A 27,328-nucleotide genomic window follows, 5' to 3' on the forward strand; every position below is an offset into this window, starting at 1 on the left:
CCTCTCTTAAACTAGCGTTAATTGCGACCCTAATTACAGGGTAGTGCTTAGGGTTTAGGACTGCTAGGGCTTATCTTCTACAGTAGGTAGTAGTAAGGTACGTAGGCAGACATTAAGACCTATTATAACCTATTCTAGGTTAAAGGGGACTATTCTAGCGCCTTAGAAGTCTTCTTAGATATTACTAGAAGTAAATGTCTCCTTATAGGCGTCTATAAAGCATAGTAGGAACTTAGTTTTAGTAATATAAGTAATATAGTTATATATAAGATTCTTAGCTTAGCGCCTATATACCTTCTTTAGAGGGGTAAAATAACCTATATCTAGTAGTTATAAGAGGTAAAATAAGTGTAGAGGTATATATAGTGTAATAATCTTTACTTTCTTATAGTATTATTAGAAGTTAAGGGAGTTGTAGCTCTTATAGCTATTAATAAGGAGCAGCTAGTATACTCCTTAGGTGCGCGTCTTTATATAGGCATTAAAGTGCTTTAACTAGTCTAGACTAAGCTTGTTAGTAGTCTATCTGTTCTTAGAGACTCTAATAACCTAGTTATAGGGCAGGTTGTCCTCTTTGTACTAGGTAGAGAGGTGGTTACAGCCTTTAAAGATAATAAAGGGTAGAATAGCCTACCCTATGCTATTAATGCCCTATATAACTATTGTCTACTCTTAATTACCCTACTATACTGCCTTTAGCTGTCTTTAACACTCTAAACCTATAATAACTACTTCTGTAGATATCTAGCCTATTATAAAGCCTGTCTTATTAAAGTTGTATATGTTATTATTCTAGATACTATACTTAGCTTTAATATTTACTATAAGCCTAAACTAGCCTTATATAATCTCTAGATCCTTATAGAGGGCTCTCTTATAGTTGTACTTGTAATTAAACTTTACTTTAAGGTTAGGGTAGTGCTTAATAAATATATTAGGCTAGTTTATGCTAACATAGCCTATATTGCGCTTAGTACGCAAAGAATTAGCTATATTAGCTATAGTAGCTAGCTAAGAGGCAAATCCTTATATATCTAGCTTAAGAATATACTTAGTAATTATATCTTCCTTAGTCTAATCTATATTCTATTAACTTAGTGTATAATTAGCTTATGCAGGTTGTCCTGTGTATTAATTATGTAGTGTACTATAAGGCGTATTATATATAGCTGCAGCGCGTTATATAGTAAGGTTTGCGTCTTATTTAAGTGCCTAGAGCGCAAGCTGTATTACAGCCTCTTTTAAGGGCGTAGGTTTATGTTGTTGTTAAGTCATCGCGTTATAAGGTAGAATGTTGGTGTAGTCTTAGCAGAGTGGCCGACTCGCCCGTGTGGCCGACTTACCCGTTGAATACGTTATACCATTATTTAAGCTAAACAATCTGTAACAACGCAGGATAATAGAAGTCTCTAAAAGATGTGGGTATCTGCTATAAGGTGTATGGGAGCACTAGGATAGTTTACACAGAGAATTGTTCTATTCCTATAGGTCTTGTACAAAAGAATACTTAAAAACCAGCTCTCTATACCTGTTAACCTTGTGCCTTTTATACCTTATAAGAGTTAGGAAGAATTAGAGTGCTGGCCTAGGGTATGGGGTGGACACGGATGTAACGGCACCAAGTCAGTAATAAGTCGGAGAGGAATCGGACAAGGCTTTAGGTGACTAGTGCGTTACACAATCTAGAGAAGGGAGGCATTATTAGGCGCTGGGCCTAGGGGTACCTCTGCTAGTCTTAGCGAGCTACTATAGGGCTAGTTAGCCTAGACTATATAAAGGTGTTAGAGGTTATTGCTAATACTCCAGTAATTAGTCTTGTTACTACACACTACGTACCTTAATACACCTGCTATCCTCTTTAACCCTATCCTCCCTTGTAATTGCCTTGTACACTCTTTACAATAGTATTACAGGCAGCCGTACTATACTTTATAGCACTAAACTAGTTTACTTTTAGCTTTGTTACAGTGGAGTTTAGTAGGGGCTTAGTAAGGTTATTCTACTTACTTAGTGTTCCTCTTGTCTGTAAGGTACGTTATTTTATATTACATACGTGCTATTATTTAGCCCTTTTAAATATAATAACAACTGATCTGAATTGCACCATGTATTACAGTAAAATTTGTATGATTTAAACATACAATGCGTACAACCTGCCCCTAATATTAGCTTAACGGCGGTAATATACACTTTAGCCGTTTGGTGTATTACAATACAGTTCTAGGCTTTCTTTAAAAATCAACGTGAAAGACTTTTCCCAATAAAGGAACCTGATCCTTTTTTTTACACTACGATCCTCCTGTCTAGTTATCTCAGCTCTAACGGATATTTTCCCCTCTGGAATACCCGACAGCCTCGAGGGCAAGCTCGCCGACCAGGAAAATGACGGGAACGATCTCAACGAGCTCATGCTGGACCAGTGCATCACTCTAGCGCAGGACAAGTGCCACTTTGTTTTCAGTTCATTGCAATCATGAGAGCGACCTACCTTTTGAACCCAATTTTTGGATTAGGCTTTAGAACAGTCCATTCTACGCTGGTGACTGCTATGGTCAAGAGAAAGCACTGTCATTGGAGCGAAAATACATTCACAAGAGACGATCCGGGACAAATCTGCTTCTACTTGCTAACCAGTACTACAAATTGACACATCGCGGCTTTACTAACGGTTTGTAGTAACTTGAGTCAAGTGGAAATTTGTCTAAGAAGCGAAGAAGCTCACTAAGGGGAAAATGCGACAGCATTCAATTGTAAAGATGCGCAGAAAGGGACACTTATAGAAATTAAATATCTCTCTATAGGGATACTATTCACGGCGAGCTGAGTGCCTGTCTCGATTTCCACATTCCTTAGTCAAGATTCCAGGTGGTTTGTCATTTCACGCAGTCTTCGTGGTCTGATACTCACGTTTCGCTCTCTATCTTCATCACTTTCTTTGCTGGCTTAAGTTTCTTTTTCCTGTGTATGTTTGTAAAACTTTCCTCGTCTTGAAATTCTTACATCGTTGCAATGACGTTCTGAGCGATGTTCAAAGATAGTCCAGCTGTTACCGTGGCAACGAACGCATTTCTGTAAACAACGAAAGCGCTTTAGCGGCCCGCGCTAGCTTACCATCCTGTCCGTCCGCCCTCTTCAAGGTTGCATGTTGAAAGACTCCACCGACTTTGCGCAGGCGCATCTTACCCTACAGGATACACTAGAAGCCGTAATGTACAGGTACAATGCAGGCACACCGTGCCCTGCGCCGTCGAACGCCTCCTACCAAAGCAGTCGTTATTATGATTATGGTCACCCTTCGTCTGTTTACGCGCCCAGCTACGTAGAGGACGGCACAACAGCAAAGATCGAATACACGACCGAACTACAAGCGAAACCGCGCAATGTCAAGCCACGGCGACCAGTACGCGCAGCGCGCCCAACCGCATTCAATCTTGGCCTGGACATCTTCGAAGATGTCGCGCACGAAGAAGAGCAGCAACAACACCACACGGCGGCTGACACAAGAAGGAGTCGCGCGACAGTCATGCCCGAGGGCGCCAGAGTGAAGAAGAGCAGCTTGCTTGCGCAGCCTGCACAAAAGATTCCGAGGACAGCGCCATCAGTGCAAGAGCCGCAAGTGCTGAGGTCACAGCGAAAACGCGTCTCTCAGGTCTTGATGGACAGACAGTCGCCAAACGTCAATGCCACACTACAGCTGCGGGAAGACGTGTTGGAAAAGAAGGAACTAAGGAGGCCAAGACCTAAAAAGGACCCACGGCGGAGGACCATATACGTCCCTTCCGACGACACAACCTACCTGACAGTTCACCCCGGACAGTCGACACACCAACCGCGCAACGCTCGAGAGACGTCACCGGATATTGGGCTGGACCTGGTCACGGTGTCAGATGAAGACAACACCAGTCTAGTCTCGGTGCTCAAGAAGGAGAAGAAGACATCACGGAAGTCGCTGGCTGCACCGCCCAAGCGAGGCCCCTTGAGCACAAGTTCGCGGTCGCTGCAGAGTGTCTCTTTTTCGAGTGACATCGCAGGCTCTGGAGATGGCAAGGAAAACGTGCCGCCCGGTGTGGCTACTATCGAGAAGAACAGCGCAGGGACACACATCGAGATCAACTTCCCTAAAGCCTTGACCAAACTTACGTCCGTGATTGAAGCACCGAAAGCCCGGATGAAGTCTTCAAAATCTTCTGATGTCGCCTCCTCAGCAAGATCAGAGGTCAAGTCTCGTGCAAAGTCAGACATACGAACAAGACCAGAAGGCCCACATAAACGGTTGCGTGAGCAAGTCAGCTATGAACGTATTCCAGCCAAGTCAATCAAGGCCAGGGCGGATGGCACAGCATCCACGGCCAGTAGCCTCGCCGCGCACAAAGCAGCTCTCAAAGAACACAACGCAGCTATCAAGAACGCAAAGCCCAAGATTTCAAGAATGCGACCGGTTCAACAAGCCTCTTCCTCGCCATTCCGCACCGACAAAACACCGCCTGCCGCACTGCGCCGCCAGAGGCCAGAACGAGTGTCTGGAAACATACAGATGATGCACGTTGTTGGGAAGCCGCAGCAGCAATCGCGGGAGAAATATCCTGTGCTTGAGGAGGATATCGCGCGGCCAGAAATGTATGAGGAAAAATGGCTAACCTATCAAGAGGTGGCCATCACACAGCTCTTAAACTCCATGTTCGAGTCAGCCGAGACTAGTCCTAAGGACGAGCAGGGTCCGGAAGAGCTGAGAAAGAAGCTGCTCGGACTGTACCATGAGCCTACGATGCCTCCCCTACACAAGCGTCTGCAAGCATCTTTACAGTTTGGTGCATTGAGTATACCCAAGGATCTACTCGCTCAAACCCTGAGACTGAAAGACGATGTTGGGATGAGGAAGAAGTTCCTGACTCTCTGGGCCAAGACTTACGACCTCAACGCACTGCGAGCGGCAGTTGAAACCATCGTGGGACGCCAGATCACAACTCCATCACGACTGTCAACGGGCTCAACATCTTCTGACGAAGGCTCGCGCGTGTTCCGTGCTGAGCGACGAGCAATCGAACATTTTCTGGACGTGTTTCTGATCAAGAACGAAGACGCCGTTCGTGTCAAGCCTGGAGGTGGGAGTATCGCCAGCATCACTCGTGGTGAAGATGATTTCGGGTCCCAGGGCTGGTCGTGGAGACGCACTGCTTTACGCAGCCTGATGCTGTTGCTGTTGCTCGACCAGGCAAAGTCTGCAGATATCCTACCTGGCTGTCTCTTCCAGCCAACATCACCCTACAAGACATCAGTCGACGTGCTGCACCAGCTCTCGACTATGCTGATCCCATCCCACGGCGACATCACACGACCACTGGGCCACCTCGGCTACAAGGTCGAACACGTCCAGTACCCGCTGCAGGAGTACACTTACCACATCGACAACATTGCCATTGATTTCCGCGACGGCATTGTCCTTACTCGTCTTGTGGAACTGCTCTTATACCCATCCTCCACGCTCGCCACGCAGCATGAGGACACTATCACTATTGCCATGCCTACCGGTGAGGTTTTGACGTCAGAAGTCTCGGACAAAGAGAGCTGGGTCCTCTCACAGCATCTCAAGTACCCAGCCATAGGCCGCCCCCAGAAGGCATACAACGTCCAGGTTGCGCTCTCCGCCCTCCAAGGCTTACACGGCATACCCAGCCAAGCAGCTAACAACATCTCCGCCTCTGAGATTGTCGACGGGCACCGCGAGAAGACGCTCAGTCTGCTGTGGTCACTGGTCGGGAAGTGCGGACTGGGAAGCCTGGTCGACTGGTCACACATCGTCAAGGAAACTGAGCGGTTCAGGGAACAATGGTACACGCGCCGCAACAAGTTCGAAGAAGACGACCTCGACTCGGACAGTGATTCTGACGCCCCAGAATCGGACGGGCTGGACTACCACACATACCTCCTCCTTAACTGGTCGCGAGCCATCGCTCGTCTGCACGGCATCCGCATTGGAAACTTGACCACCTCTTTCGCGGACCCGAAAGTGTTGGAGTGCATCGTCGACACGTACCTCCCGACCTCGGTCACCACCCTCGACCAGCAAACCAGTCTAGCAGGGAAATTGAAAGCAGCCGGCTGTTCCACATCCTTCACTAGTCTCTTCATGCCACAGCACGCATCTGCCCGCTCAATCCCAAGCCGCGACTTCACGCTCCTCACCCTCGCCTTTCTTGCCAGCAGACTGCTGCCCCTGAGCATCCAGCACCGCGCTGCTTGCACCATCCAGGCAGCATTCCGCCGCCACGCGCTACGCCGGGACGTCAGCAAGCGCATCCGCGCACTGGTCCTTGCGCACGAGAGCAAAATTGTCGCCATGGCGCGACAGAAATTGGTGGATGCCGCGACGGTGATTCAACGACGGTGGAGGGCCGTACTAGACGCCCGCCACGCGCAGCTGGAGAGCGATGTCTTGGCTTTCCAGGCCCTGGCGCGCGGGTGGGCGATCCGGCGGTGGGTGCGGCGCATCACGGCGGGGCGCGTTGGGGGGAAGGAGAAGGTGAGGCGAGTGCGAGGTGGGTGGTGATTAGACTGGAATGGGAGGGTTCGTGTGGGAGGAGAATGGCGTTGAACCCAAGACTGTAATCGTGATGTGTTTTGTCTGTATGTTTGTCTGCGCTTGAGCCAGCATTGTCCCTGAGTTGACTCTTTTCTTGTCCTTCTTTTTAGATACCTATACTTATAGTTTTGCTACGTTTCGTCGTATTCGCACTAGGTTTGAGCGGTTGGCCGATACGCTCTTTCTACCATGATGCACTGTTCACTTTGTTTTGGGTGGTATTGGTGCATAGTCGACGGGAAGGCTGCGCTTTACACTGCAATCGCGGACATTTCACCTCACCTCATGTCATCTAGCATCCCACGAGCCGGAGTGGTAGTGCAGTTGAGTCACATGTTCCGCATCAAACCTCGCAGGGATCTCGCAGTCAGTAGTACACGTCTATTCATCTATCCAACGCGACATGCAGCGAGGGAAGCCGGGCCCGTTCCAGTCCAACATCCAGATAAGAATGAGAATTTATTTTACCAATATTGCACAATGCTGGAAGTAGTGTTAGAACTAAATAAGAAATAGGTATAGTAGCTTGTTTTATTACTACATTCTTCCCTATTGTTTTATATTCCATGTTTTTCTAGTAGTAATCTACCCTATCGCTGATCTCTACTCTACGTTCTTACCCTAAGCATCCTATCAATTACTTTCTGCCTAATGTCTCGTGTTCGGATTTAGAGTTTGACAATAAAAGTAAATTTAGATTTAGATGATAATCTTCATTTAAAGCTATGCCTTTTAAGTGCGTATTCAGTGTCTAGTACCTTGCTAAAGCCCTAGGTTTACATCCTAGAGATATAGTCGTATTGGTATCAGCATTGACATCAGCATTAAACACCTTCTTCACTAACATATCGTGTCTATTTATTACTTACTTACTTACTTTGTTGATGAAGTAAAGTATACATTCTCCTCTCTCCATCCACCTAATGCATTGCACCCGGACCCAACCTACTCAGACCCAACCAAGACGAGAGAAACGCCAGTCCATGGGATCTTGTCTTGTGACGGCCGGGAAAGAGAAAAGAAAAGAAAAGAAAAGAAAAGAGCGGCTGGACATGGCCACATCAGCCAGCCAGCCCTGTGTGGTGTGTGGAGAAAAGAGGGGCTGGAATCAAAGAATAAGAGAAAAAGACAGGCCAGGCCAAGGCGTATGGTGTGGTATGGTAGGGTAGGGTCTATTGGAATGAGCAAGAAATCTTGCAAGTGCTTATACACTCCGCTCGGGGCTCTCGCCCTCGGCAATGACGGCGACGCCCAGCCCGCGGTCGGGGCTCTGCAGCACCAGCTGCTCGTGCCGCCTCGCGCGGATGAAGTCGCTCACGCTCTTGATCAGGATGAACCAGCCCACGATCATCAGCCCGTACGCCAGCCAGTCGCTCCCCGTCACGCTCGCAGTGGCGCTCGCGGGCGCATCGGCACCTCCTGCGCTGCTTGCCACGTCGTCCGGGTTGAAGTCGTGCGCATTGGGGTCGCTGGGGACGCCGCCGTCGAAGCCTTGGCCGGGGTTGTCGTTGCTCGAGCCGCCAGGGTTGAGGGTTGCGGAGCGGAAGCCGAAGCCGAACTGCACGAGGGTGATGCCGAGACCAGCGCGGGATCCGTTCTTTGCAGCGTGGGTGGTGTGGAGCAGGTAGGTGAGCAGGAAGCCGACGAGCTGGAAGGACATGGATATCATGGCGTTCCAGATGAAGCTGAAGAGCGAGCCGACGGGAAGGCCCTGGACAAAGACCTCGTCGCCAAAGGTTCCGGGGGCGAGGATGGTCGTCTCCCAGTAGGGGGGCGTTGCGTCTGCAGCGGCTTGTTCGTACGTCTGGAGAGGTGAGCATGTGCGGCGATGATGGGTGTGTGGTGGAAGCCTACCGGAGGCTTCTCCTCGACGTCCTCGCCTCGAGTGGGCTTCGCGCTCAGGCTCGCCCAGACGCCACCGTTGCCTCCGCCGTAGACACGCCCGGTGGGCGGTGCGTGCGTGTTGAAGGTGGGCAGCTCCGTCACTCTCCTCTGCAGGCCCGGGGGTGGCGGTGCATCGTCGTCGGACTGCGGATTCCCCCGCATCAGGCGCTGGCGGTCATCGCGGCCGTCCTCGTCGTCGTCGTCGTCCGAGTCGGAGTCGAAGGTGTCGGCGAGCGTGCGGTCTTGGGGCTGTGCGGGGGGGTCGTCGGAGAGCAGGCGGCGTGGTGTGGGCGACGAGGCGCGCGAGCGGAACGACGGGGGCGGCGAGGCGGGCGGCCACTGCTGGGCGGAGAGCGAGGGGACGGGCGAGGGGACGGGCGAGGGTGCACCGTCGGTGTCGTCGTTGTCGTCGTCGGCGGCGACCTGGGGTGCTGTCAGTAGGCCGGCCTCCACCTGTAAAGGGGCGCACGCGCGTGGCGGACGCGGCGAGCGGAGGCGACGCACCCTTTCGTAGCCTTGGCTCGGCATGATGGCGCAGTCTCGGCGGCAGATGTGCAGAGGCGGCGGGCGGGCGTCGTCGGGGCGCGTGAGTGTGGGAAGTCGGGAGACGGGGAGCGGAGCAGAGCGGCGAGCGGCGAGCGGCGAGCGTCGAGTTTGGGTGCGGTGGGGAGGGGCGACGAGGTCGGTCAGCCGTCGCAGGCAGGCGGGCGTGTCGTGCTTTCATGCCCGAGAGCGGCTGGCCCTTCCCGGCGCTTCCACGGCTTGGGCCCGCCCCCCATCGTGGCGCAGCCGGCTAGTCAGCGTTCCAGTCGAGACCCTGGCTCAAAGACATCATCGACTTTTTGGCCAGGCGTTGCACGTGAGAGAGTTTGCTTGCCCTGCAGCGCACTCGCCCACCGCCCACCACCACCCACACCCACACCCACACCAACATCCACACCAACACCCACACGACCGACCATGGCGAACTCCGTGCGTACCGTCTCCGTGCACCCCTGCATCGGCAACTGACACCCCCACAGATAGCAAAGCAATACTCGCGCCTCCTGCGCCTCTGGCCGACCGACGCCCTCCGACCCAACTTGCCCTTCACACGCGCAATCGAAGCCCGCGCGCTCCCCTACGGCGTCGACCCCGTCAACCGCCCGGAAGACTCTGCCAGGTCGCCCCCCCACACATCGCCCGCGCCCTCGAAAGCAGACGTCCCACCCACCACCGCCTCGACCCACGCCCGCCCCGCCAATCCCCAGCTCGAGACGGCGCAGATCACCGCCCTCTACAGCCTGCTCGAGGACCGCTATGCGAAAAGGTACGCGCTGGGCGACGCCGTCTTCAAGCCTGCCAGTGCGCCTGAGCACTACTCCAACTTGATGCACGAGATTGAGCGCGCCCCGCAGAAGACGTGGTGGCAGGCAAAGGTCGACGAGTGGAAGATGAAGATCAGGTGGCAGTAGAGCTGCGGACGGGGAGACGAATGTAGGATACGCATGGATTGTGGAGGAAGTGGTGTCACGACACAGCTGCCAAGGTGCCTGCAGCCTTGCTACGATACGTACATCACGAGATGGTGAGGTGACTGCACTTCGAGTTGACAATACAATGATGCATGTCATTGTGTCAGTCCAAGCAAACCTCTGGTTTTTTTAGAGGAAGCTGGACGCTGCAACTGCCAGTTCTGAAATCAGAACAAGAAGCCTAGTCTCTCAGAATGGTAGGACGTCTATACAGTATTCTGTAGTCACATGTCCTGCAACTACATTTCACCACATTCAGACTGTCGCACGCCCTTCCCACACCAGCACAACGCGTCCGTGTTGCCACAAACACCACTGCGCCACTGCCGCACACCACGCTCGCATCGTCCTCGCCAGTCTCTGCGTCGAAGACGAGAGCGGCTCAGAGGCAACTACGAAAGCATGCAGCGGGGAACGTGCACGCGCTCCCCAGCTATCCAGACGTCCTTGTCTTCGCCCGTCAGGGCTACCAAGGCGTCGGCGACTGCGAGAACGCTGTTCAATCTTTCGCGAGGCTATACTGAGCAGCAGGAATGGGTCTGGTCGCTGAGCTCCACCTTAGGCCGCGAAGTGGCGAGTGAAGAGAAGAGTGAAGAGTGAAGAGTGAAGAGAAGAGTGAAGAGAAGAGTGAAGAGAAGAGTGAAGAGAAGAGTGAAGAGAAGAGTGAAGAGAAGAGTGAAGAGAAGAGTGAAGAGAAGAGTGAAGAGAAGAGTGAAGAGAAGAGTGAAGAGAAGAGTGAAGAGAAGAGTGAAGAGAAGAGTGAAGAGAAGAGTGAAGAGAAGAGTGAAGAGAAGAGTGAAGAGAAGAGTGAAGAGAAGAGTGAAGAGAAGAGTGAAGAGAAGAGTGAAGAGAAGAGTGAAGAGAAGAGTGAAGAGAAGAGTGAAGAGAAGAGTGAAGAGAAGAGTGAAGAGAAGAGTGAAGAGAAGAGTGAAGAGTGAAGAGAAGAGTGAAGAGTGAGAAAAGAGAAAAGAGTAAAGAGTAAAGAGTAAAGAGTAAAGAGTAAAGAGTAAAGAGTAAAGAGTAAAGAGTAAAGAGTAAAGAGTAAAGAGTAAAGAGTAAAGAGTAAAGAGTAAAGAGTAAAGAGTAAAGAGAAAAGAAAAGGAAATAGGAAATGCGAGCAAGAGGGACAGGGAGAGGGTCCATGGGATATCATTACATCTTACACGAATCGCACTTTCACGCTTCTGCATCATGCAGCAGACGACGCGAACAGGACTTTTCGCGGATTGCCCATGGTGAGGCTCTTCAGTCCGCTTCCACTGCTCTCCATGTCTTCAAGCAATCGGTCCATGCCGCCGAGATCAAGCTCTCCGTGACTGAGAAGAGCTTGATCTGCTCGCCGGCTGACTTCCTCTTCCGCCGGCGGTAGTGCGAATATAGCGCCGAGGTCGCGTCCGAGAGCTTGGTTTGTACTCGCCGAAATAACGAGTCGGTGTTCTGCTGCAATGAGAATATCTCTGCCGATGGCCATTCGAGATGCAGCAACAGTCGTGTCAAACTGTGCTATCGAGCTGATCGACGCGCCGAGCAGGGGGATGTCATGGAGCTGGGTGAGGCCAGGACCAGGGAGAGACTGTCCGCGGGCCGAAGCAGTGTTGCGAGTCCAGAACTTGGCCAAATCTGCAATCCTGTATATCTCTGACCCGTACCAGATGATGACTGAATCCTCAGGCGTGGCGCCGTTCGAAGTGGAAGTAGACGAAGCTACCGACACACCTCCACGGGTCGGTACAGCAACACCAGACGAGCTGCCGTGGAACAGATGGTCTTCTTTCCTGCGACGAGTGTTCGGTGTCATGGGCGCAAGCGAGTTACGGCCGCCGCGCTTAGGACTGGATGGACCGTTGCTGCTAGTTTCCTTCTCGGCTGTGCCCACGAAACCGCGCAATGAAAAGGCTGCAGGATCAGCGGGAGGACTCGGGCCTGACTGATCACTGTCCCATACACCCCATTCGCCGTCTGCTAGGAGAGCAAGAACGTGACGACCGTCAGACGTCCATGCCGCATCGAGGATTGCTTTGCGAGTAGCAAGAATAGGAGGTGTGTGCGAGTTGGACCTCATACTTTCGAATGTAGACTTGAACGTGGCGGTAAAGGCACCGGGTTCGGTGTGGCCGCTTGCACTCCGCTTGCGACCTGCAGGCGTGAATAGATCGTACACACGCGCGGTGCCGGTCAGATCAGTAATGAGAAGCTGAGAGTGGCGACGCTTGGGGTACTGAGCGGTGTTGAAAGCGATGCGAGAGGCAGGCTTGCGTAGTGTCACGGTCTTGTAAGGGGCGATAGGGTGCGCGCCATTAACAGAGTTTTCAGTGAGTTCAAAGCGCCAGATCTTGAACAGGCCTCCCAGTTCGGCCGAGTGCGTCGCAATTAACATGTCGAAGCCAGCTGCCGTGCCGGGTCGTGAGCGGGACAGGCCTTGTTGTTTTCTGCGCCGGCGCCCTGGTGTTGCGCCTACGTCGCCCTCTCCCTCCATGTCCATCTCGTCATCGGTCTCATACTTTGCGCTCGGCTCGGCTCTTGACGTCCAGGTCATAGTAATACCCCGCGCGATACTCTGGTGTCCATGGAATTTGATCATCTCCTCCCCATATTGCGAGCTGGCGCCCAGTGGCTTCTCCTTTGCTGAATGTGGCGGTGGGCTCAGTGGCAGAGTGACGATGCGTATGGTGGAATCAGCGCAGGTGGCAGTGAAGACCAGCTTCTTGCTGAAGATAGCCGGCAGCGAGTCTGCAGGGCGAAGTGTAGAGACAGTAGGCACTCGAGGCACGGCAATGTGCAGGACTTCGGTGTTGAAGGAGAGCTTTATCTGCTGTATGACTGATGGATATGGCTGATCTGGGTCGAGCTCCTCCTCGTCGTCTGCAAACTCAGCTTGAGGCGCCGGTGGCGCTGGGGCGGCTTTCGCAGGCTCGTCGTCGTCCGAGTCGATGATCATGATCGCATCGTTGTTGGCTCCATTGACTTTCTGCGGCTTTGGCGCCTGTTTGGGAGGCGGCGCAGCCTTCTTCAGCGGTCGCCCTCCCCTCCAGATAACGCTCACACCTGTCTCGTGTCCGTAGAGGAGGATGGTTGAGCCGTTGGGAGCTTTGACCGGGTAGATTGTGGCATCGTGGACTCGCTGCGGAAGCTCATATCTATTCAGTCGCGTCAAAATTGTCTTTGCCATCATCAGCACCAGAGAGAAATACCTGAGCTGTGTCAGCTTGCCTTTGGTCGTGGCGATAGGCTGCATGGCGGCAGGTTAAGCTTCTAGCTCGAATGTTTGTCAACAGTCGCTCGGTAGCAAGGCAGCAGTAGCGCAGCGCGCCGCACGTGACCGATCTACAGGATTATGTGTGAGTGAGTGAGCTCAGTGCCGGGGGGGCGTTCTGACTGCAGTCTATGGACTCGCGTTATGGCGTTGAGCTGGTGAGGGTGAAGAAGCTTGGGAGTTTCGTCCTCAAGCTGGAAGGCGCGGGCGCGTCACTAACAAACAACCAAACCAACCCACCAGCCCACCAACCCACCTACACCAGCCTTTTCGCACCCACAGCGCCCTCATGCCGCGAACCACGCCTCTGCATGGCCTCCCTTCGCTCAATCGGGGTCCATAGGCCGGCCGCTTTGCAGTACCTGGTCAGCGAATCCATCCTCAGCGAAGACTGCACCGAGCGCGACTATGTCTGGGACACCTACGCCGATGAGAACCCCGAGCGCCTCACCGACGAGGTAGTCACCACTGAACACCATGTTGTCTGGTCTCGAGGCGGCATCGTTCGCAAGGTCTTCAACTTTGCGATCGAGAAAGAGAAGGTCATCCAGGCGTTGCTCACATGGTTTCCTGTCGAGGAGCCCACGGGTGCCGGCACACAAGGTCTGGGACGGGTGGCAGAGCACAGCAGCCATGAACAGTCGAGGGCCTTCCTCACACAGGGAATGCAGCCAGCTACGGACCCAAGTGCTTCAGCAGATGATGCTTCGAATATCGTTGAAACGAGGGCCCGGGCGCTGGTTGTCTTCCTCAGGTCCCAGGCCCACGTCTTCTTCCTCTCTGGGACTACACATATTGTAAATCTTCCATTTGAAGTCGACAGGGCTTTCCCAGCGGCGCGTGGAGTTGTGGTGCAGAGGAGGATTGCACCCATCGTTCACGTTCCCTCAAGCCCCAAGCTGCCTATGGCTCCTCCCAACTCATTCCTTACGAACACACAATCGTTCCTGTCGCAGGGTCTTTCCCAAAGCTTCACACAAGCGCACCGTCGCAACAACTCTTCTCTTGCCACAACACACGGCACGAAAGCCCATCAGAACGGTTCAGCGCTTTTTCTTGGCGATCTGCTCAAGTCATCGGCAGCTCCAAACACAGAAGGGCTTCCCAGGCTATTTTCTTTCACAGATCCATTATCGGAGCTTGGTTTAGTAGTCGAGCGCAGTAGTCTGCTGACAAAGAGCGGCTCAGACCACCAAAGACCAAGCCAAGTCGTCAACAAAGCTGAGGAGGTTCTCTATGTCTCGCCTCACAACGAGGTTCTGTTTGATCGCAGTGGTAACGACAAGCCTCTTCTGCTAGTCGTTACGGCCAATTACGAGACCAATGTATTTACCATCTGGTCCGCAGCGTACCTCGAACCCAAATCTATATCAGCTTCTCGTAAACATCATACACCTATTCCACTCTCCAAGTCTCGGCGACGAAGTTCGCATGGTGCTACCTCTACAGGAACGGGCGCGACTACGCCTGCGATTCGAGGTAGTGATAGGCTAAGAGACAGTCTTGGCGGAGCTCCACGTAGCAAGCCGCCTGTACCGTCTTTTAGAGAGGTCTCGCAGACAAGAGGACGACTGACAGACCAGGCGGTGGATGATGCGCTTGCTTCACAGCTCAATCCAGACTTCAATATAGATCGGTTACCCAAAGAGTCCAGGCGCGTCAGCTCGTTGCTCTCGCGAGCTGAGCTGTCAACGAGCTTTGATAGATCAGCTTTCCAGGATCTGGCCACACATCGGACCAGCCTAGGCGGCAGCTTCGGTGCGAGTCAACGCAGCCGACGCTCGCTGGGAAATGAACGGACAAGCCTGGGAGGTTACTCGCAGTCGCGTAATCGAGCTTCTACGCCTGGCAGCATTGCTTCGCGTATGAGCTTCGGCGGTGCGGATATCGACGATACCCTGGACGATACTATGGAGGAGAGCACGTACGATATCATGGAGGAGTACAACGAGTACGATGATGTCTTCGCATCCCCCGAAGATGGGGCTGAACCACAACCGGCCGATGGACTACGAAAGGAGCTGGTCATGACTGTGGTTGATCAAATACCCGCGACCCAGTACCTGAAGAGCGGCATCTTCGCATTGAGTGATCCCACAGTGACAAAAAAAGTAAGCTTCTGTTAGGCTACTACCATGTGTTTGAGCTAACTGATTACAGGACAACGAGCGTTCCAAGGTCTTGACTCTTAACGCGCCTTTCAACTCTGCAACACTGCATGAGCGGAAGCTCTACCTTTACATCTCGCACTCCTCGCTAAGCGCGCCGCTCGAATGTGAGATTGCGGTAACGCGAAAACGCCTGGATACTCCACCATCGACGCTTCGCTCTCAACCGAGCAGTGCCGTCGTTCGGTATGCGTGTTGGCCTAAACTGGTGGATACCAAGCAACTTGGGGACGCTATCGATCTGGCCAAAATCAGAGACGGTCACATTGAACGAGTTGTTTTACTCAGTTCCTCTAAGCCCACGGAGCCATGCTTGTCTCTAGCCGCAGGTTGGGGTACCCAGTTGCCTCTGAAGATGAACCTAGGGCCACTCAAGCTTTTTGATCCGTACGCTATCCATGAACACAGGCACCGAGGTACCGCTGGACTCAAGAGGACTATAACTCCACGACGACCTCTGCAGCAACTCATTTCGCCCGGACGTGCGAGTCAGCTCGAAATCGTCGATGCCGATGCGAGAAGGCATCGCGTAGAGGCCATACTTGCACCGACGGATCAGGTTGTTCGAGACTATTTCCGTGTAATTTCTACCATTCTTCCCAACTATGCGGGTGACTTTCTTCTCCAGATCTGGTGGACTATACGGAAATCATTATCTGGCAGTTCTTCCAGCAGCGACTGGATAGCCTTTGTTTCCACTCTGTTTACACTTGTGGTACCTTTCTTGGACGACAAGCCACGGAGAGCAAACAGTCGGGCGAAGTCTCACCAACGACGTAGTTCAGCACGGCCTTCAACCCAAGCCAAGCCTGACGAAGCTGTAGATGACGAAGATTCAGCTTGGCACCTGATGTGCAACCGTCAGAATTTGCAACCACAAGCAAAGAGCTGGACTTCTTCGTCATGGGCATGGGCGTTGCACTCCAGTCCAGCAGCCGCAACAATGGGCCCGCCTTCCAGGCGCACATCCGCGCACCAGACCGGCCCTATAGCGCCGCAGCTCAAAACAAAGCAGAACCTGTTAATCGATTGTTTAGACAACGCTCGACAGTTTTGTCAGACACAACTAGGCAAGACGGCTAACGACCATTGGCGGCGACTGTCACCATCTGAGAAACAAGACCTGCGCATATCATCCCTTGCAGAGGTCTTAGTCTCTCTTCATCTGCATTGCGAGGAACGTAAACTGGATGTTTTGTCCCAGGACCCAGCAGGTTCACGGATCGGGAACCTGATTCCAGTACTAGCCCAGCTCAGCCATTGGCTTCGGTGGGAAGGATGGGGATGGCAGAAAGGTGGCTTCTATGATCTTGGAGGTGCCTCGAGTGATGACTGGACGTACGATGAATCGAGCTTGAGCTCCAGGGTTCGACTGCACGCGCGGCCGTCGGACGCACCACCACCCTCGATTTTGGATTGGCTCAGCACCGTTGTAGGGCCTCGACGTTATGCTCCATTCCCCACACTAGCGATGCTCATCCGGAAGTCCAAAGCATCTCCTCATTCATCAATCAATATTGACGAGATTGTTGCTAGTGTGACTCCAAGGACCATGGCGTTGCACAGGTTCTTCCGCGATATCGATCCAACATCCAGCCCTCGCAAGGTCGTGGAGCTGATCGAGGCCTGTGCAATTAGCACAGATATGATTGTCACTTTACCAGAGGCCGCAAAAGCACCGCTGATGGAAGCCATCACCAGGTGTCAAGCCAACCCACCTACCACCTGGTCAAGTTCGCTACTCAAGCTCGTTCAACGCGAAGATCTTGACCTCATCTCGGCTTCAAATGGGGATGTCGTTCACGACGTCCACCACAACCCTATCTACATGGCTGCGGCAACACGCGATATCCACGCGATTTGCCAAGGAGCCGATCGATCAGAGCCGGTCCAATCTACAGCTGAAGTTGATCGTCACTACATTACCAGACTGATTTTCCGTGAAGACAGGCGATTCATGGAAGCACATACACTCCTGGAGCCTTTGAGGCAAACAGTTGCTGAGTATCGTGCCGACAGCAGATCTGACGAAGCTGCGATTCTAGAAGGACAGAAGATCATGATGCAATGGGTCATGATTCGCACCTTCTCACTGCCTGTTGGTAGCTCCATGATCAAGTTCAGCAGCAAAAAGCCACTGTTGACTGAGAAATACCCTCTATATGGCTTCTCTACATCATGCCTGATGAAACCTATGGGCAACGTTGTCACGGCCGAACGTCAGAACTACTCAGAGGAGAAATACTTTTGGGCTTTCTTTAACGCAGGTGCTGCCGCAGGTCTGAGCATATCTCGAGACGCTCAAGGTATCGATACCTCTTGGATCATGTACAACAAACCCGCCGAATTAACCAACAAGCATGCGGGCCTTTTGCTCGGTCTTGGTTTGAATGGCCACCTACGCACAATCGCCAAGTGGTTGTCGTTCAAATATCTCACCCCTAAGCACACCATGACGTCTGTGGGTCTGCTCCTAGGCTTGTCCGCGTCGTTCATGGGGACAATGGATACGCTTGTGACACGTCTGCTGTCTGTCCATGTGACTAGGATGCTACCACCGGGGGCAGCAGAGCTCAATCTGTCTCCGTACACGCAGACGACTGGGCTGATGGGCATTGGTCTACTGTACTACAACACACAACATCGACGCATGAGCGAAGTCATGCTCTCAGAGATAGAGCATGTCGAAGTCCCAGATCCATCGGAACCACCAGACTCTCTGCGCGACGAGGCCTACAGACTGTCCGCAGGCTTTGCCCTAGGTTTTATTAATTTGGGCAAGGGCAGGGACCTGGGTGGTCTTCGTGACATGCAAATCGTTCAGCGCTTGATGACAGTTGCCGTGGCACCGAAGTCAGTCAACGTCGTTCACATTCTTGATCAAGCGACTGCCGGTGCAGTCATTGCCATTGCGTTGATCTACATGAAGACGCATGATCGCATGGTCGCCCGCAAGATTGATGTGCCAGATACGCTTCCGCAATTCGACTATGTCCGACCAGACATATTTCTCCTTCGGACTTTAGCAAAGCATATCATCATGTGGGACGATATTGAAGCAAGCGATGACTGGATGATCAATAATCTACCAGTAGAGTACCGGGAGAACTTCGACCTTAAGAGCATTTCCAAACTACGCAGCGAGCAAATGCCGTTTTACAATATTGTTGCCGGTCTGCTTTGGAGCATTTCCCTCAAGCACGCAGGCACAGGCGACGTACAAGTCCGGGACTTCTTAGTCAGATATCTTGACCAATTCATGCGCATCGCCAAGCTTACGTCCATCCGCTACGACTCCCGCCTTGCCCGGAACACGGTTCGCAACTGCCAGGACCTCATCGCTCTCTCTGCCGCTACTGTCATGGCTGGCACTGGTGACCTTGACGTCCTCCGCCGTTTGCGTGCACTTCATGGCCGCATTGGCCCCGACACACCGTACGGCAGCCACCTTGCAGCTCATATGGCGTTTGGCGCGCTCTTTATCGCTGGCGGCACGCAGACTTTTAGCAGGAGTAACAAAGCTGTTGCGAGTCTCATTTGCGCTTTCTACCCGCTCTTCCCCTCGGATGTCCAGGATAGCCGCGCTCACCTGCAAGCCTTCCGCCACTTCTGGGTATTGGCTGCTGAGCCGAGGTGTCTTGTGGTTCGCGACGTAGATACAGGACGCGCAATGAGTATGCCCATCACAATACATTTCAGGGATGATGCGCAGGCTTCCAAGAGTCTAGTGGCGCCCTGCTTACTCCCAGAGGTCAGGGAGATCAGTCGCATCGAAACCACAGACGTAAACTACTGGCCCACAACCCTCGATTTCGTCAACAACGCGAGCCACCTCCACGCTTTCCAGAAGAACCAAACACTTCACGTCCGCCGCAGAAGCGCCCGAGACACATACTCCACCTCGTTTTCCGCTACCCTCGTCGCGCTCAATGAAGCCCAATCCTCGCGTACTTCGCACCTTCTCTTCCACTGGATCTTCAGCATCCCTGCTGTCGCCGAGTTCGTCGGTACGAGTGACGCCGCGCTCGTCCTTCCCGTCGATCCGCACTCCAAGACGCTGCTCGATCCCAGGAGTACCGTTGTGGAGAGCCGGCTCGTGCTGGGCAGGCTGGGGAAGAGTTGGAGAGTCGATGAGCTGAGGGAGCTGAGGGGCGTGTTCGAGTGGGCTGAGATGGAGAGTCGGAAGGATGGCAGGCTGAGGTGGTTAGGGAGGGAGGTTGTCGAGCGGTTGAGGGCGGGTGTGCTGGAGCGAGGACGGCAGATTGGGGCCGGTTAGAGTAGAGATAGGTTACGGATGGCTTTCCGAAACAAACGAAATCATTTGTTCGCGAGCCATACAACTCAGATGCGAAGCATATTTTACCAATCTTCGAACGTCTAATGGTATCCTTCTCTACTTCCAATGCCCATATCATAACCTCACTCAACCCTTCACTTCAACACTCTTAATAAGCTCCCCACCCAACCTCAGGATCTCATTCACGACCGCCTCCTTATTAACGCGAATCTCGACATTCCTCCCCTTGTCCTTGTCCGCCTCGCTAACCCTGACTTTGACAGGCACACTGTTCCACCCGGGTTTAACCTTCCAGCTGCGCTGGCCCGTGACGAGGGGGTTCCACAGCCCGACGATGCTGTCCAGCGTCTCTGGGTCCCAGAACCAGAGGACGCTGTCGCCGTAGATGGCAAGCAGGTCTTGGGCGAAGAGGGAGGGGAGCGGTGGGGTGGCGGGTTGGATGCGCGTGGCGTGTTGGATTTCGAGGTTCTTGAACTGGTGGGCTGAGCTGGATTTGCGCTTCTTGGAGTGCGAGGGGGTGTGCTTGGAGGCTAGGGTGATGGTGATGTCGTAGTCTGCTGTTGAGGCTGTGAAGAGAGATTCCGGGCTTAGTTCGGGCGGGCTGTCATCTTTGCCGCTGTTGATGTGGGATAGCAGGCGGTCTTCGTCTGCTCGTACGGCCTGGGAGGCGGCCTTCGCTAGGGCGGTGAGGCGTGCGGCAACCACTTTTTCGGGCTGGGCTTTGTCTGTCCATGTCGTGCCCTCTTCGTCGAGGTTTGTGGCTGCGAAGAGCACGACGCGGTTCATCGCCGGATCGATTCTTCGCCAGGCCTCGAACCGGGTCTGCAGGCGCTCGAGGTCGCTCGGTTTCATGCCCTTTTGCTGTGTAGCATCTTCGAGATCGGCCGGATTGGCGGAGAAGGTGGAGCTGAAGTCGACAATGAGTGGCTCGTGGCGCCAGTCCCAGCGGCCGAGCCAGGAGAGCGTGCGAAGGAAGCCTGTTGTTGATGTTGCTGGAACAGGCCATGGGTAGGGTTGGAGGAATGTGCGGATAACGAGGAGTTCGATAAGTTCGGCGGAGAAGTGGGGAGCAAGAAGATGTGAAGCAAACCACAGTTTTGTCAGCCTGATTGATGGTGAGAGAGCAGGGAAACGGGTGCAGAGTGTCTGTAGGACCTGCGAGTGTAGCGGCGACTGGACGAATTCGCGCTTATAGAGTGCGAGCGACGCAGCTGCTGACTCACGGGATGGAGCATCAAGGGTCTTATCCTTGAGTTGGCGCTCGAACAGAGTGACCTCACGATCGTGGTAGATGCGAATGCGGAAGGTGAAGCCTGCAGCAGACGTAACGTCCAGGAACGCTTGATTCTGCGCCGGCTGTGATGGGTTTTCAAGACCAACACGAGAAACGTACTCAGATTCTGTCTCGGTCAGGAGGTCTGCGATACGTAGCAGGAAAGCAATCTTGGTCCGTTGGATAGCACAAAGATCGTCAGGCCAGCGCCCAGAGCCTTCGAACTGAAGCACGACTGAGGCAGGCACATGTCCGGCGGCGGGTGGCTCCACAGACGCGTAGCGTAGTTGTGCATCCGCAGCCCTGATCGAGCGAAGTTGCAACGGCAAATCCTCCAGGGCACGGATGTCCTTCTCCATTGTGGCGAAAGCGTTCATGATCGAAAGGAAGGGCGCTACACCTGATGCTCCCTGAATGCAGCCAGCACTGACGAGATGAGCGAAATCATCTCCAGTGAATCTGAGCTCATCCGTTGCTTGTACGATCTTGTGCTGCTGGAGAATGTAGCACACAATCTGCTCAATAACGGATGCCGATGCTTCTTTCAGAGACCAAACCACACTCTCAGTGATACTTCCATCTTTGAAGCGCCTGAGCTCGGACTTTTCGCCCCAGAACTTGCGGAAAGCAGCCGCCTCTTGCTTGTTCTCGGCCGCCGGCCCATGGTCAACAGTCCGGTTTGCATTCGCTGGGTCGGTCGCAAAGTTGACGAGAATGCTCTTGCGCTGCTTCTCTTGAGGCCGTCGTACAGCAATGGACCAATCATCTTCTTCCGGCATCATGAAAGATATCGATGTGACTCTATCGGTGAGTGCACGAGTCAAAGTAATGTACAGCTTACGGCAGACATCGCCGATCTGCTCGTAGTACTCGTCGCTCGCTGGGTCCAGACTGAGTGCTGAAAGAGGGATCTCGAGGTTGGCATCGTACTTGAGCTTCAGGAGCTCGGTCTTCAGGATGAACGTCGAGTCGAACTGATCGAAGACAGTGTCACTCAGCATGTCCACGGTTGCTTTTGCTTCCTGGCGAAGGCATGCGTACGACCACTGTGTCATCTTGAACAGGATGTTCTGGCCTCGAGGACCATCATAAAAGACCGGCGTGGTGTTGCCCTTTGGGATGGTGATGTTGTGCGCCTGCAAAACGACAGCCTTCTTGCTCAGGTCATGACGGGCGAGGAATTGAAGAGTGGCCTTGAACAGCTGGTAGCTACTGTAGCCAGGTGACAACGGTTGCGCGCCAGTCGTTTGGTTTGGCTGCAGCAGAAGAGCCACAAGGGCCGCCCACTCGAAGTTGCCAAAGCCGCCTTTTCGCAGCTGGCTTCCAAAGCCACGCTGCTTGAGCCATATGCGACCGAGAATACACGCGTCCTTGAATGCATCCGCTTTGGTAGCAGTTGCATACAGCAGCTTGAGGTAGGCAGTAATATTCGCATCCGACTGCAACGCGCTGTTGTAGAACGGCGTCGGCGGTAGTGTCTTGCTGGTAGCCTCCTCCTCGCTACCCTTGGGCCGCACGGCGTTCGAGTTTGGCAACAGCTTGTTCGGCGCAAATGTGTTCTCTGGCAGAGCGGGAATGATGTTGATCCTAGCTTTGGAGCTGGAGAAGTCGTCTGCATCGCCGTCGGCGCTTGGTCGTATGACGATGATAGGCTGAAGCTGGTTTCCATGCCAACTCTCGAAGGATAGCTCGAACTTGTGCTTCTTCGCACCCTTGATGCCAGCAGCCAGGCAGGCCAGGTAGTATGCGCGTTTATAGAAGTACCGGTGGTTTAGGTAGTCTTTTTCCTGGAAAAGGGACTCGGGCATGGTAACCACAAGGTCGATTGCTATGCCCTCGTCGGACTTTGTCGCAGTTTTGAGGGGATAGCTGCCGGTTGCGTTGATGCTCGACGGTCGCTCGTACTGCAGCTTGTACTTTGCATCCTTGGGTGGGCGAGGGCTGGGGAATGGCACAGCGATGCCGGCGGATTTCAAAGCCTTTTCTGCTTCTAAAATCTACACAGAGTTAGCGGCGTGAGCTCAAGCCAGAGACAACAACTCACTGGCAAAGCGTCTCGGTTCGGTATCTGTTCGATGATTGTCTTCAAAGTGCGCATGGCGTTCTCGGCCGGGGCCTCCTTCTTTCCGTACTTGGGCTTGACCTGCTCCAGCAACTCGTCGACTTGGAGCTTGAACATGTTCGACTTGAACGATTCGGATGTGTAGACGCCATCTTGCAGAGTCGCAGCAGGCCTCTTCGGCGCTTTCTGGGCTGGAGTGGCAGACGCAGCCGGTGTGGATTTCTTGTTCTTCTGCGCAACGCTCTCCTCTGCATCCTCGTCGTCGCTCACGCTCACGCTCACGCTCACGCCCTCGCCGCCTGCTGGCCCCTCCATGGAAACGTCGCTGTCTTCGCCATGTGCCTCGTCGCCAATGTCCGAATCTGCACTGTCAAATCCAGCGAAGCTTCCCTCACTCTCATCCTCGGACTGCTCGAGCTTTCTGCGTTTGGTAGCGGGCGGCGCCATTGTCGTGTTTGTGCGGTGCTTGCGGACTTGCGCGACTGAAATTTGCGCGGACGAACTTTTTGGTAGATTGACAGGGATGCTGCACCTACCGCAGGTGCTTATCGATAATTACAGTGTCCCCCCCCCCTGTAGGACCCCGGATTCGGCACGAGGTGACGTTTGGAGCCTCTCCATGCACCCCTCATCATGCAACTCGTTAGGTATTAGCTCATAGATGGTCGCTATCAATCTCTTCTCTGTTCCTGCAACTCTTGCTTCTCATCTCTGTGTAGCTGTTGCACAACAAACTCCAACAAGAGCTCCGTCAAACCCCTACGCTGCACCGTTGGAAGACGCTCTTCAAGCTGTCTACTTTAGCTCTCCTCCCCCGCCCACCGCTTGGCCTCTGTCTAGCTCTCAAGCTGCCGGCCCTACCGCTTACCAGACCTCTTACTATGGCTTGGAGATCCTCTGGCTCCTCCAACCAATCTCTCATCGACAACCTTGAGCAAAATGGGCTGATAGAGACAAAACGCGTCAAAGACGCCATGCTGCAGGTACTCCCCACGACGATACTCGTATCGCGTCAGGGAGACTTGATCTCTGCGCCACAGCTAACACTTGCTGAAGGTCGACCGCGCGCACTATGCCCCGAGAAACCCCTACGACGACAGACCACAGCCCATAGGCCACAAAGCCACCATCTCTGCACCACACATGCACGCAAACGCATGCGAGTCGCTGCTAGACTACCTGGAACCTGGCGCCAAGGTGCTCGACATAGGCTCGGGCTCAGGGTATCTTACAGCGGTGCTGGCGAACCTCGTTGGACCGAGTGGGAGAGTCGTGGGCATCGACCACATCCAGCCCCTTGTTGATATGGCCAACACCAACATGGCAAAATCAGAACAAGGGAGGAAGATGCTGGAGTCTGGCCAGGTCAGGTTTGTCACAGGAGACGGCCGGAAAGGGTGGGAAGAGGACGCGCCGTACGATGCTATACACGTTGGCGCCGCTGCTGCAGAGCACCACAAGGAGCTGACAGACCAGCTGAAAGCACCCGGACGGCTGTTCGTGCCCGTTTCTGATGGACCCAGCCAGCACATCTATGTTATCAACAAGAAGCAGGACGGCAGTATCGAGCAGAACATGCTTTACGGGGTGCAGTACGTGCCCTTGACCGACGCACCAGAGTAGGTGCGAGACAGCGTTGCACCATAGCGTAGACACCTTCAACAGCATAAATCATGAATCAACTTGCGGTGACCCCTCTTGCACTGCCTCCACAGCTACCAAGACACAGCACCCAGCCATTGCAGACTGAAGCACGCAGCCACGACGTAGCGCTAGCCACCGGCGCACAAATTCGGAGCTGGAGGCTTCCACCCAAGTCCAATCGCTTCGATCAATGGCGCTCAGGAGCTGGCCACCGCGCTATCCACCGCGCTATCCACCGCGTGGCTAGGGTGCAAGGTGCGCGGTGAGCAAGTAAGAGATGAATGACAGGCATAAAGATGCGAAAAGCATGAAGATGCTGGAGCAAAAAGATAATAGCCCGACGTGGGGCTCGAACCCACAACCTTGAGATTAAGAGTCTCACGCGCTACCGATTGTGCCAGCCGGGCTGCTGTTGATGAAACCACGACAGGCGCTATATTATATATACTGCAGCTGAAGAAAGAGCATCGTGCATCTTCTCGCCGCGTCTCCTCGGCTCTGCTCTGCCGGAATGTCGAGGTGGTGCCGTGAAGACGTGTCGTGGGAGTGGCGTTTCATACCTCGGTTGTGTTGTGCGGGCTATTGCGGACGCGGATGGCGACGCTGCTATTTGGAAGCTGGATGGCTGTGAGGGTTGCGTGAGGTGAGTGAGGGGCTGCGAGATGAAGCAGGCAACGCTACCACTATTCACGTCCCGCCACGCGAACACGTTGGCAAGAATATATGATTCGTATTGAGTTGATCGTTGGTTAAGCATCGATCGCGCGGCCATGTGGGGCCTTGTTTCTACATAAACAGGGAGTATCATCACACTGTCATCCTTCCATGAACCCAAATCTGCGGGACATGTTGAATATTCGGCACCAACCGATCCACATCCATTCTTTTGTTGAAAACGCCGTCGTACGCCATGCCATTACAAGAACAAACATTACCCACGTCTGCCATCTGCAGATTTAGATGGGGAGAGGGAAGGTGACGGCCCAGGCGGCAATCTCCTTCTTCAGGTTCTTGATCTCCTCAACCTCGCCAGAGGTGACCTTGGCCTTGAAGTCCTTGAGCTTGTTGGCCTCCTTGGGGAGGTCGCCCTGGATCTGCTTGCACAGCTTGATGACGGTGTCAATGTAGTTGGCAATCTTCTTGAAGTCCTCCTCGCCGAGACCACGCGAGGTCATGGCAGGGGCGCCAATGCGGATACCCATGGGGGTGAGGGCAGACTTGTCACCAGGGGTGGTGTTCTTGTTGCAAGCAATGTTGACCTGCTCGAGGACAGCCTCCACACGGGCACCGTCAAGGTTCCAGGGCTTGAGGTCGATCAGGACCATGTGGTTGTCGGTACCGTTGGTGACGAGCTTGAAGTCGAGCTCCTTGAAGGTGGTCTCGAGCTGCTTGGCGTTCTTGATGACTTGCTGCTGGTACAGCTTGAAGTCCTCGGTCTGGGCTTGCTTGAGGGCAACGGCGAGCGCAGTGATGGTGTGGTTGTGGGGTCCACCCTGGTGTCCGGGAAAGACAGAGAAGTTGATGGGGCCCTCGAGGTCGTAGAGGATGTCCTTGCCGGATTTGGCATCAGTCTTGCGGACACCCTTGCGGAAGAAGATCATGGCGCCACGGGGGCCACGGAGCGACTTGTGGGTGGTGGTGGTGACAATGTCGCAGTAGGGGAAGGGCGACTTGTTGACGCCAGCGGCGACGAGACCAGAGATGTGGGCCATGTCCATCATGAGGTAGCAGCCGACCTTGTCGGCGATCTCGCGCATGCGGGCGTAGTCAATCTCGCGGCAGTAGGCAGAGGTACCGGCAACAAGGACCTTGGGGCGGTACATGAGAGCGTTCTGCTCGAGCTGGTCGTAGTCGATGAGACCAGTGTCGAGGTTGACGCGGTAGGGGAAGGTCTCGAAGTAGGTGGAAACGGCGGAAATCTTCCTCTGGGGTGTCTGGTAGCCGTGGGACAAGTGGCCGCCGTGGGGCAGGTCAAGGCCCATGAGCCTCTCGTGAGGCCTCATGATGGCCTGGTAGACCTGGAGGTTGGCGGGAGAGCCAGACAAGCACTGGACGTTGACGCCCCACTTCTCGTTGTCCAGACCGAAAGCCTCGAGGGCGCGCTTCTGGCAGAGGAGCTCGATGGCGTCGATGTGCTCGTTACCGCCGTAGTAACGGGCGCCGGGGTAGCCCTCAGAGTACTTGTTGGACATGGGCGAACCGAGCGCGTCAAAGACGGCGCGGGATGTGACGTTCTCCGAGGCGATGAGGAGGATGGACTCGCGCTGACGCTGGATCTCGCGTTCCTGTGCATTGTAAGTACATGGATATGCGTTGGCCTCATGCTCTGCATACCATGATCTGAGCGACCTCATTGTCAGTGTCCACCAGGGACTTCTCCATGAGCTGTCATGAGTCAGTATCACTGTTGTTCATTCAGGTGCGGGGAAACCTACGTCCTGGTGGGACTTGGGGAGCGCGTAGTTGGACATGGTGGATGAACTGATGTGGGGAGAACGAAACGAGGTTGAGGGAGGGGTAAAGTGGGATGGAGGGAACGAGTGAGAGTTTTCAGCTCTTGTCAGAGTACTGGATGGATAAAACCTCGTGCCACACGCCGCGCCTCCAACTTTTTTGGTGTCCCGCTTAGGCATAGCGCCACTTCACCTGCATA

General features: G+C 53.8%; 8 protein-coding genes and 1 non-coding gene across 9 annotated transcripts, besides 13 other annotated features; 4 read left to right on the forward strand and 5 right to left on the reverse strand.

Moving 5' to 3' along the window:
• Positions 1 to 1,358: part of a mobile genetic element that runs on past the window's edge.
• A 24-nt stretch (positions 1,359 to 1,382) lies between these two features.
• Positions 1,383 to 1,441: a dispersed repeat.
• A 231-nt stretch (positions 1,442 to 1,672) lies between these two features.
• Positions 1,673 to 1,902: a mobile genetic element.
• Positions 1,901 to 2,049: a mobile genetic element.
• Positions 2,050 to 3,142: 1,093 nt separating this feature from the next.
• Positions 3,143 to 6,547, forward strand: EKO05_0009812 (uncharacterized protein; the record flags this gene model as incomplete). Its single annotated transcript, XM_038946938.1, has 1 exon — positions 3,143 to 6,547. The coding sequence occupies one exon, from the start codon at positions 3,143 to 3,145 to the stop codon at positions 6,545 to 6,547; it is 3,405 nt and encodes a 1,134-aa protein (XP_038795186.1).
• Positions 6,548 to 7,245: 698 nt separating this feature from the next.
• Positions 7,246 to 7,285: a tandem repeat.
• A 150-nt stretch (positions 7,286 to 7,435) lies between these two features.
• Positions 7,436 to 7,459: a tandem repeat.
• A 130-nt stretch (positions 7,460 to 7,589) lies between these two features.
• Positions 7,590 to 7,622: a tandem repeat.
• A 103-nt stretch (positions 7,623 to 7,725) lies between these two features.
• Positions 7,726 to 7,752: a tandem repeat.
• Positions 7,753 to 7,784: 32 nt separating this feature from the next.
• On the reverse strand, positions 7,785 to 8,992 carry EKO05_0009813 (uncharacterized protein; the record flags this gene model as incomplete). The annotated part of the gene is made up of 3 exons (XM_059637620.1): positions 7,785 to 8,384; positions 8,435 to 8,887; positions 8,969 to 8,992. The coding sequence occupies 3 exons, from the start codon at positions 8,990 to 8,992 to the stop codon at positions 7,785 to 7,787; spliced, it is 1,077 nt and encodes a 358-aa protein (XP_059493603.1).
• Positions 8,639 to 8,684: a tandem repeat.
• Positions 8,993 to 9,086: 94 nt separating the features above from the next.
• Positions 9,087 to 9,117: a tandem repeat.
• A 248-nt stretch (positions 9,118 to 9,365) lies between these two features.
• Positions 9,366 to 9,425: a tandem repeat.
• EKO05_0009814 (uncharacterized protein) lies at positions 9,425 to 9,918 on the forward strand (the record flags this gene model as incomplete). Its single annotated transcript, XM_038942605.2, has 2 exons — positions 9,425 to 9,436; positions 9,487 to 9,918. 2 exons carry the CDS (start codon positions 9,425 to 9,427, stop codon positions 9,916 to 9,918), a joined length of 444 nt encoding a protein of 147 aa, XP_038795188.2.
• A 1,249-nt stretch (positions 9,919 to 11,167) lies between these two features.
• Positions 11,168 to 13,213, reverse strand: EKO05_0009815 (uncharacterized protein; the record flags this gene model as incomplete). Its single annotated transcript, XM_038942655.1, has 2 exons — positions 11,168 to 13,115; positions 13,170 to 13,213. The coding sequence occupies 2 exons, from the start codon at positions 13,211 to 13,213 to the stop codon at positions 11,168 to 11,170; spliced, it is 1,992 nt and encodes a 663-aa protein (XP_038795189.1).
• Positions 13,214 to 13,362: 149 nt separating this feature from the next.
• On the forward strand, positions 13,363 to 19,675 carry EKO05_0009816 (Anaphase-promoting complex subunit 1; the record flags this gene model as incomplete). Its single annotated transcript, XM_038942460.1, has 2 exons — positions 13,363 to 15,342; positions 15,392 to 19,675. 2 exons carry the CDS (start codon positions 13,363 to 13,365, stop codon positions 19,673 to 19,675), a joined length of 6,264 nt encoding a protein of 2,087 aa, XP_038795190.1.
• Positions 13,451 to 13,491: a tandem repeat.
• A 147-nt stretch (positions 19,676 to 19,822) lies between the features above and the next one.
• Positions 19,823 to 23,478, reverse strand: EKO05_0009817 (U3 snoRNP protein; the record flags this gene model as incomplete). The annotated part of the gene is made up of 2 exons (XM_038942653.1): positions 19,823 to 22,966; positions 23,014 to 23,478. The coding sequence occupies 2 exons, from the start codon at positions 23,476 to 23,478 to the stop codon at positions 19,823 to 19,825; spliced, it is 3,609 nt and encodes a 1,202-aa protein (XP_038795191.1).
• Positions 23,295 to 23,321: a tandem repeat.
• A 434-nt stretch (positions 23,479 to 23,912) lies between the features above and the next one.
• Positions 23,913 to 24,654, forward strand: EKO05_0009818 (Protein-L-isoaspartate(D-aspartate) O-methyltransferase; the record flags this gene model as incomplete). The annotated part of the gene is made up of 2 exons (XM_038942641.1): positions 23,913 to 24,014; positions 24,088 to 24,654. The coding sequence occupies 2 exons, from the start codon at positions 23,913 to 23,915 to the stop codon at positions 24,652 to 24,654; spliced, it is 669 nt and encodes a 222-aa protein (XP_038795192.1).
• A 355-nt stretch (positions 24,655 to 25,009) lies between these two features.
• EKO05_17t4 lies at positions 25,010 to 25,082 on the reverse strand. The gene has a single exon. It is a non-coding gene; the product is annotated as a tRNA-Lys (tRNA).
• A 549-nt stretch (positions 25,083 to 25,631) lies between these two features.
• On the reverse strand, positions 25,632 to 27,146 carry EKO05_0009819 (Glycine hydroxymethyltransferase; the record flags this gene model as incomplete). The annotated part of the gene is made up of 3 exons (XM_038942735.1): positions 25,632 to 26,960; positions 27,010 to 27,060; positions 27,111 to 27,146. The coding sequence occupies 3 exons, from the start codon at positions 27,144 to 27,146 to the stop codon at positions 25,632 to 25,634; spliced, it is 1,416 nt and encodes a 471-aa protein (XP_038795193.1).
• Positions 27,147 to 27,328: the final 182 nt, after the last annotated feature.

Source organism: Ascochyta rabiei, chromosome 17, assembly GCF_004011695.2.
Source record: "Ascochyta rabiei chromosome 17, complete sequence".
Lineage (NCBI taxonomy): Eukaryota > Fungi > Ascomycota > Dothideomycetes > Pleosporales > Didymellaceae > Ascochyta > Ascochyta rabiei.